This window comes from Rhipicephalus sanguineus, chromosome 8 (assembly GCF_013339695.2).
Source record: "Rhipicephalus sanguineus isolate Rsan-2018 chromosome 8, BIME_Rsan_1.4, whole genome shotgun sequence".
Lineage (NCBI taxonomy): Eukaryota > Metazoa > Arthropoda > Arachnida > Ixodida > Ixodidae > Rhipicephalus > Rhipicephalus sanguineus.
The window spans coordinates 28,754,247-28,763,688 of NC_051183.1; the positions used below are offsets into that span (position 1 = coordinate 28,754,247).

The 9,442-nt window shown below is 45.5% G+C and overlaps 1 protein-coding gene across 1 annotated transcript; it reads left to right on the forward strand.

Annotated features, from left to right (window-relative positions):
* Positions 1-2,956: 2,956 nt before the first annotated feature.
* LOC119401606 (60S ribosomal protein L10a) lies at positions 2,957-9,136 on the forward strand. Its single transcript, XM_037668506.2, has 5 exons — positions 2,957-3,045; positions 4,540-4,695; positions 7,542-7,690; positions 8,278-8,450; positions 8,931-9,136. The coding sequence occupies exons 1-5, from the start codon at positions 3,041-3,043 to the stop codon at positions 9,099-9,101; spliced, it is 654 nt and encodes a 217-aa protein (XP_037524434.1). The 5' UTR covers positions 2,957-3,040; the 3' UTR covers positions 9,102-9,136.
* The last annotated feature ends 306 nt before the right edge of the window (positions 9,137-9,442 follow it).

Here is a 9,442-nt window from a genome sequence, read left to right on the forward strand (position 1 = left end):
CGTAACCAAAGGTACATCACAGGCAGCCTTTCTTTCGCTGCCGTGTCATGACTGGCAAGATTAGACAATAGTGCGCAACGTGCGAAGTTGGCTGGCAACCCTGAATACCGTTTCACACGGACATGCGGGACCAGCCGCGTAGCTAATTGCTACTGCGTACCAAATATTATCCGAAATTCCAGGGGGGGGGGGGCAGCCACCTCCACTTGCATTCCCCTTCTCCGGACGCCAGGGGCGTAAGCAGAAATTTTTTTCAAGGGGGGGGGGGGGGGGTGCACCTCCTTGATCCGACATTGGGTCTGGGCAGATAAGTGGGGTCGAGTGTCACTTTGTGCTCTGTATCCCATGGGAAAAAAAAATTCGGGGGTGGGGGCACAGGCCCGGTGTGCCCCCCCACCCCCTGGCTACGCCACTGCCGGACGCGTATGTATAGAAGGCGAGCTTACACATACATGTATGTGTCCGAATTCAGCTTCTTTTGTTTCGCGTGTGAGCTGATTTCGAAAGCGGCCCACGACAATGCGTTTTGCATAAGGGATCCAATCGCAATCTTTGCGTTGTAGCAGTGATCGCGTAGTCTCTCAACTGAGGCACCTCTACGTCTCACTAATATAGTACTTTCAGCACGATAACGGAAACATGTACCATGGCAGCTATATACTATAAAAAAACAGGTTTTTTTTTTTATGTAGCGGCCGTGCATGTACACAACACACAATCTACAAATATTACATGGTGCTTCTTTTCACAGATCGAGAGAGCCAGATACTTTTGTTTAAATGCGAAGCATTTTTTGGCGAACCGAAGGCATTCAGAACACATATCTATCTATCTATCTATCTATCTATCTATCTATCTATCTATCTATCTATCTATCTATCTATCTATCTATCTATCTATCTATCTATCTATCTATCTATCTATCTATCTATCTATCTATCTATCTATCTATCTATCTATCTATCTATCTATCTATCTATCCGCTCGCGGCTCATAGCTCCAACATGTATGCTTTTCTGAGAAAAATAACCTAACTGCGCCCTGAAACGATGAATTGAAAACTACGATGAGATAACTGATTTCTCGAGCTTTTGTGCTGTTGTACCTACTCTTGGAATCATATGCGGCAGATTAACTACTTTTGCCGATCGATGAAGGAAGTTATCACGGTCTAATTACTTGAAAAACAAAAGCCTGAAAATGGCGACTGGTTTCTAAGGAATCACGGCAAGACAAGGATTCTCTGTTTGGTCGATGGCGGTGACACTTACGTCACGACGGTATGAATTAGCTTGGTATATGATCTCATTGGTTTGTCGTAAAATGCGGGGGTGGGTTCGGAAAGTTTTGTTGCTATCCTAAATTATTGTAAATATAAATAGTGCTCACGTAGAGCATATGGGATACACCGTATTGTGTGGTCGAGAAAAACGGACAAAAACGGGTATCATCGCAATGGAAAGCGCTAATTATATATAGAGGAAGAGAAAGCTAATGAGCGGGTGAATATTGACACAATATTGGCAAATAAAAACATATAGATAAATATAAAAGTGTTAGGCGTAACCAGTTTGCAGGAGACACGAGCCCCTCGGACAATTCCCCTTCTTTCGCAGTTTGCAAAGGATATATAGTCAAGATGTTAGTTATGTTAAGTTTAGTGGTGAAAGATAAACTAAGGCTACTCTACCAGCCACATGTGATAGAATTTCGCGTGTAGACGCGGCATACATTGCATACATAATATTTACTGTAAACGAGTAAATATGATGAAGCGTGATCATGGAACTCGTGGTGCAAACCACATTACAGTTTATCAATTGATTTAACATCCTCGAGGAACATGAACGGAAACTTTAAAATCTTGACGTTGCTGAGAAGGAGAATGCATAGGTCCAAGTATACATCCTGGAGATCTAGATGTACTTGGGAAGTTGAGCATACTCTACTTTGGAGACAAGTTCTTTCTTCCCCGTATGCCCGGTAATCTAACAAAATACGTTCCATTGTTCCTTGAGCACCACAATTTTCACAATACGGGTTAGTGGTCAATCCAAGGCGCCACATGTAGTTATTGGTGAATGCGGCGTTGAGGGAAAGTCGATGATAGAGTGTCTCAAGGTGACGAGGAAGTTGATGCGGAAGTCAGGTTCTATAGAACAGAGAAAAAGATCGTGAGGCGAAAGATTTCATAACCTACTCAGTAGCAAGTAGGCGCCTTAATTTATATACGCCAGCAGAATTCTCTGTTCTTCAATAAAGAGCCTCCTCTCTCTCTCTCGAAACTCGTACGGGTCCGGAAACGTCTCCTCGTGTTTGATTTGAACAATGATGATGATAGTCGTGGCGGTGATGATGATGATACGTTATTACTGCTGGCCCGCACCCGCCATCGGGGATATCCCACGAACCGGGTGGTATATATGGATGGAAAAAAACTTTATTAAGGTCCCTCGGAACGCGCTCTAGCACGTAACGGGTCGCTCCCACGTTGGAACAGAAAGACCAAGTCTCGCTGCTGCGTTGCGGGCCCATTGGTATATATCGAATGAATGCCAATAACGAATAAAGTAAACTTGAAAGAAGTATATGAATAAAAATGCGAAAGAAGCATCGCAAAATGAAGTTTGATGTACGCAACAGTAATTAGACAACATTGATTTAATATGAAGCTTAGATAAATAAAAACAGGACATAAGTTCAGGGGACGGTGCCCGCTTAAAGAAACGTCGCTGAAGCCAACCTTTTGACGAGTACGTGGACCTGTCTTCTTCAGGGTAGCTGCTGCCCTGGCTAAAAAAACTGGGCTTGTCGAAACGTTGGTGACGTTTCGACATAATTAAGGCGACATGTTCAAGGTAAGAGTAAATTCGCGTTTCTTCCTTGTTTTCCTCAACTAGCCGTAAGGTGGCATGCTAGCATAGAGCGTGGCTGCAGATCGCGTGGGCCGCGTTCGCAGGCGCGTGCCGTGCTTCTTCGCGAAAGCCGACGGCGGTCGGAGCCTTTCAAACGGACACGGGTGGGCCGGGCTACGTGCAACATGAGGTACGCAATTCTTCGTTTATTCTTGTTTGCTTCTTTGTGGATGTCATACGGCTGCGCGATAGACGGGCACCTTATTCGATTCCTTACGTTCCAGACTTCTAGATGTGTGCTTGCGTTCGCACTAACTCTCCCTTCCTTCTTGTTGTAGCGTTCCTTTTTTTTTACATATTGCATCTAGTGTTATCCGTTTCTCGTAGAGTAGTTTAGAGTAGCCAGCCAGCTACGTCCTAGGTTGCCTAATAGAATATGCTTTGCTGGGCGAGTTGGTTCATGCATGGACTTCAAAAAGTCGGGACAAGAGAGACAGGACGGAAAGAGCGCTCACTATACCAACTCTCTTGTCCTGTCTTTTTGCGCACTGCTTTTATTTAAAGACGTCCTAGGTTAACACGCACGGATAAAAATACATCGCATCGAAATGACTGATCAAACGTGTCGGATGGAAACGACAAATAACGGCTTCATCTGTAAAATCACTGTTCATTCAGGCTACTGACAACACCGTTAACTTACGTAATGGACGGCAATCGTCACCTTCTCATGAAACGCCAATCTATGCGAAGTCATGACGTTAGTATTCAAGAATGTGTAAAAAGTTTTCGCTATAACCTTTTTTCTTCGATGTTCCGTGAAGCTTTCCAGATTTTTTTTTTCGTCAGTGATAAGATTTAGAATAGATTACATCGTCCGTTTCTCGTAAAATAACCGTCAACATATTCCGACGTCGGGTTCCTGCGTCGCTGATTGGTTCAGCACCTTCGCGAATCCCAGTTGCGGAGTAGAAGAGCCTGTCAGTGAGCGACTTCAACGAGTCGGTCGCTTTTCTGCCGGGTTTCCTATTCTGGACATTGTCGAATTCATCCATTGGTTAACTCTCATGGGCCCAGAGGGCTGCTACGGCCTCTGATTGGCTTAAAATGCCGTCATTACGAAATTTGACAATATGGCAGATTTTGACCGTGCCCAGAATAGCACCCCAAGGCTAACAATTGCGACCAACTTGGTCGCGAGACCTCTATCGGTCGCCGCGGCGTGAACGTGGCCATAACTTGCATGCCTTTTTGAGACTTGCATTCACTCTTCCCCTGACGCCAAGAGGGAGGGCTTCTCCCTGGTACAAACAGGTTCAAGCGCTTTGCAGTTATTACGTCAGACCAATGAGGTCGAAACTGCAGGTTGCCTATCGCACCTCCTCACCCGATGCAAACTAAAGAATAACTGGAACGCTCTTGAAGGACAAGGACAACAGCACTGTTGTGTTCTTCCTGTTATCCTTGTCCTTTACATTTATTTCGTAGTTTGGATTGGAGGAGGAATAAACTTTATCGGATGTCCTGTACAGAGAGCCTAACTATGCTCTCGCGTACGAACCGGAAGGTCAGGCCTCCTGGCTCTATCGTGGGCGTACTGGCCACAGCTAGGACTTGCTGCTTGTGGTGTTGGAAATCGCATAGCCCGAAGATTTTAAAAAAATCACGTGTTCATTTTATGCAGTACCAAGATTAGCCGAGAGCTCATGCGCGAGAGCATCAACGCCCTCCTCGACGAGTCGAACCGCAGCCACCGCAAGTTTACCGAAACTGTCGAGATGCAGATTGCTCTCAAGAACATCAACCCCCACAAGGACAAGCCCGCCTCCGGCACATTCAGGTGCGCATATAGAGTCGTCGATGGGTAGTAACCACTTACTAGCAAACCAGTTACTAGGTAACCAGATTGCTCTCACTGAGAAGCTCAACCCCCACAAGGACAAGCCCGTCTCTGGCACATTTAGGTGCGTATAGAGCCGTAAACTGGTAGTAACCAGTTACTAGAATAACTGGTTACTAGTTAACCAGATTGCTCTCAAGAACATCAACCCCCACAAGGACAAGCCCGCCTCCGGCACATTCAGGTGCGCATATAGAGTCGTCGATGGGTAGTAACCACTTACTAGCAAACCAGTTACTAGGTAACCAGATTGCTCTCACTGAGAAGCTCAACCCCCACAAGGACAAGCCCGTCTCTGGCACATTTAGGTGCGTATAGAGCCGTAAACTGGTAGTAACCAGTTACTAGAATAACTGGTTACTAGTTAACCAGATTGCTCTCAAGAACATAAACCCCCACAAGGACAAGCCCGTCTCTGGCATATTCAGGTGCGCATAGAGCCGTCGATAGGAAGTAACCAGTTACTAGAATGGGCAGTAACCAGTTACTAGAATAACCACTTACTTTCCGGGTAACTTCCGACTGTAACTAAACTTTTCCGTTCAAGGTAACTTGTAACTGCAATACAAGTGGAATTTTTTCGAGGGCTATAGACTCTTTGTTGAACAAAACGAAATGAATCCAAGGGATAATTAGGCCAGGCAAAGCATAGGGGGCATGAATTTCCCCTATGACCTAATTGTCAGTTTGATTCATTTAACTGTAATAATGTTACTTTGTACCATGGCGAATATTAATCACTAAATTCTCAGTGTAAATTTCAAAAGTAACTATACTTTCGTCCGAAAGTAACTTAAATGCAACTCTGTTGCTTTGTACACAGTCAATGGTAATCAGTTACTTTTCCGGACGTAGCTTCCAACTTCAATTAAACTTTTTCGTTCTAAAGTAAATTATAAGTAATGCTGTTACATTGTACAGCGAAAATGTAATCAGTTATTTTTTGGGTAACTTGCAACAGTAACTAAACCTCTTCGTTCAAAAGTAACTTGTAACTGATAGCTGTTCCTTTGCAGACGGTGGATGATAATCAGTTACTTTTCCGGGTAACTTACTGTAACTAATCTTCGTTCGCAAGTAACTTGTAGCTGTAATACTGCTGGTTGGTACGAGGGAAATGGTAATGACTTACGTTTTTGGGTAACTACCAACTGTAACTAAACCTTTTCGTTCAAAAGTAGCTCGTTAGTATAATAGTGTTACTTCGCAACAGTCTGTAAATGGCAGCGTTACTCGGGTACAGTTTACCAAACAGCGCAAACTGTTGCATCTTTCATAGCGAGTGTTCTCCCGTTGATCAAAAAGCGAAAAAAAAAAGAAAGGCAGGTGGATGACGTTGATATATGTAGCGGGAAACCAAACCCCCCTTTTTTTGCCCAGCACATAACTTGAAATATTATACATCGTTTAATTGTAGCTGGAGTATTTTAATCACTGTTCTTACAGCAACGGAAAAGTAGAAACGTTATTTACTTTATCATTACTGTAACGGTGTTAGTTACGGCCTTAGTTTAAGCTAGGTGTAGTAAACTGTGTCAGTAGGGCAGCCAGAATTTTTTTTACGTGGTGGAGTTCAATGCATGTGCGCGTTTATCAGGGCAGGCCCGTAGCCAGGAATATTTTTTTTTCTTGGGTGGGGGGGGGGGGCACCTCGACTTTTCGAGAAATACACCTATTTTTATCATTTATTTTTGGTAAAAACGCATACTTGACCCGAATTTCGGGAGGGAGGGGGGCGGGCCCCTAGCTCCCCCCCGGCCCGTAGCCAGGGGGGAGGCCAGGGGGGAGGCGGGGGGGCGGGCCCCCCCACCTCCCCCCTGGCTACGGGCCTGATACAGGGTGCCCCAGCTATTTTTAGCCAGAGTTTAAAAATATGCCGATACACTCGATGACGACGCGACCAGGTGCATGTTGCCGACTATTGCCTGGAGTACGTCATACTATTTCTTGTGTTATGATTAATTGCTTAATTAGGCCACTTAAATTAACTAACTTTTGAAGCAACGAAGCTGGGCAAAAATTACAATGAGAAAGTTGTGCATTGGTTCACAGAACGTCCGATTAGAGTGTTTCTAACTTTATATCCATTAAGTATTAGTCTTTTTCTGCTTACCACAGATGCCCTCGAGAAAAAAAATACCACGTGACATGCCCACTTGCGCGCCGTGATTCTAGTGCTCTAAATCTGAATATACTATCTTCACCATGACATTCATGGCGTTAAGTCATGAAAATTGCTAACATTTATGTCTCAGCCTTATTTAAAAGCTGTTCACAAAGTACCGCATTGAATACTGCAGTCACTGTAATATTTCAGCCTGCAGCTACAAAATATATCGAAGGCTCTAGTTGCTGCTGTGTACGAGCTTTCCTCAGTTTAAATAACCGTGGTATTTTTGTCGGTTAGAAATAATCGTAATGGTCATTTGTGAATGTTTGTTTCAAATAAATTGTTGTGGAATTCTTGGGCTGTTTTAAAAAGTCTTAACTTAACAGTCCATGGCTGCTTTGAAAATGGTTGTCTTAATATACGAAAACTATTCGAAGAGTATTCGATTTGTATTCATATTCGATTCGGATGCCATAACTGTTCGATTCGTATTCGATTCGGTTTTAATATTCACTACTCGCACACCCCTACATGTTTTCATGCAGGTAACTGCGGAGAATCGGAAGGATGATATCGGGAAATTTGCTGGAGACATACTGCGGCTTTGTTGACGAAGAAGTCTCTGTTCTTGCGGACGATGACGGTTATGTATGTTCTACGCTGATCTCTTTCGCAGGGTGAAGCACAGCATGAAGCCCAACTTCAAGGTTTGCGTAATCGGCGACCCGGAACACTGCGACGAAGCCAAGGCGAAAAAGGTCAACTTCATCGACATGGACACCGTACGCTTGATGAGGAAGAAGTCCAGCATCGCCAAGAGGATAAGTAAGATGCTGCGATATTTCACGTTACACTCGCATATGTATGGACGAAAGAAGGGCAATTTAAAGGCTCGCTTTCTTTGTTGGACCCATTTAAACCAGTGCATTCAATCCCGGGTGTGTAAGTGGAAAACTGGCGGCGTGGGACACCAATGCCTAAAGATTGTGTGATCGACTCCTTGATTTGCAGTTCGTTTCCTTCCTCCCGTGAAAATGGCGTTAACAGAGTCGTCTTTATGCCTCTTTGGTTGTTGCACTATCGTGCATGATGTGTGGCGTTACCTTATCCACGCCATAAGGAGATTTCGTGTTGCTGACTTGCTTATTTAATGGTCATAGGTGTGTGCAGGCTTGGCAGTTAGGTGTGGGGGCAAATTTCACTGAGTAAAGGTGTGGGACAGACTTGGTGCCCCCCTTAAGATGATTAGCCCACCCCCCCCCTTCGCGCGCGCCTATGTTAGTGGAATAACGTAATGCAAAGCGAGAACTGCTGTGAAAGACACGACGACACGCGTCGCAGAGTTCTTATATACCGCGCATTTCCCGAAGTACGTCAATGAATAACAGCACCGTTTATATTTTCTTTCACAGTCAAGAAGTACGACGGGTTCCTGGCGTCGACCACCATCATTAAGGACGTCACCAACCTCGTGGGTCCCATGATGAAGAGGATGGGCAAGCTGCCTATGCCCCTCGCGCATGGCGATAACCTGTACGAGAAGATTCTCGAGTCCAAGACCACCATGACGTTCCAAATGAAGAGGGTGAGACCGTATTCGCAGAGCTTCACTTTCTACGCCTAAGGTCATTATCATGAGCTCTGACTACGTCCACTGCAGTGTTGGGAAGGCCTCTCCCATGTTCCGCCTATCAAACCGGTCCTGTGCTTGCTCCTGCCACGTTAAACCCGCAAACTTCTTAATCTCATCTGCCCACCTAACTTTCTGTCTCCCTCTGTAATGTGGAATGCCCGTTGGTGAAATTTAGAGTCATCGTGGCATACATCTTGTCGCAAATGTTGTGGTTCGAACCCCCTTTGCTCCGTGGTTTAGAAGCAGCAGTGAATGCTGAATACCCATGGGTGAAGTTCACGTTCACCACGACATACACCTTGTCGCAGGTGTTGTGGTTCGAACCCCTACTGCTCCGTGATTTATGAGCCCCCAAGTCATTGCTAAACCAGTAACTGTAATGTCGAATGCCCGTGGGTGACATTCGCCGTGACGACGTACGCCTTGTCGCAGGTGCTGTGGCTCGCCGTGTGCGTCGGCCACGTCAAAATGACGCCCGATATGCTCGCCGAGAACATCGACACAGCCATCAGGTCGCTGCTGACGCTGCTCAAGAAGGACTGGCAGAACATCAGGTCCATCCACCTCAAGTCTACCATGGGGCGGCCTCAGAGAATCTACTAAAGCCACGCCCACCCCTGCATGGTCGTCCAGCTCAACGAAAGAAAGGCGGCAAATAATTAAAGCTGCGACCCAAAGGCTCCGCCATCGCGCAAACGCTTGTTCAGGAGTGGTTAAGGTCAGGGGTAGTAGTCGGGATTTGTTTCGGCGGGGAGTGGGTGGATGGGAGAGAGGGAGGGTTAAACCCTCCAATACAGCTCCCTGGCTACGCCACTGGTTCAGGTCGTCCTCTGCCCGAAGCCTCGTTCTTTCCTTGGTTAAAATGTGGTATATAATCTAGTCACGTGACTAAAAATTGCGCAAGAACGCGTAACAACTAGTCACGCGAGAAAAACCGCCAAAAA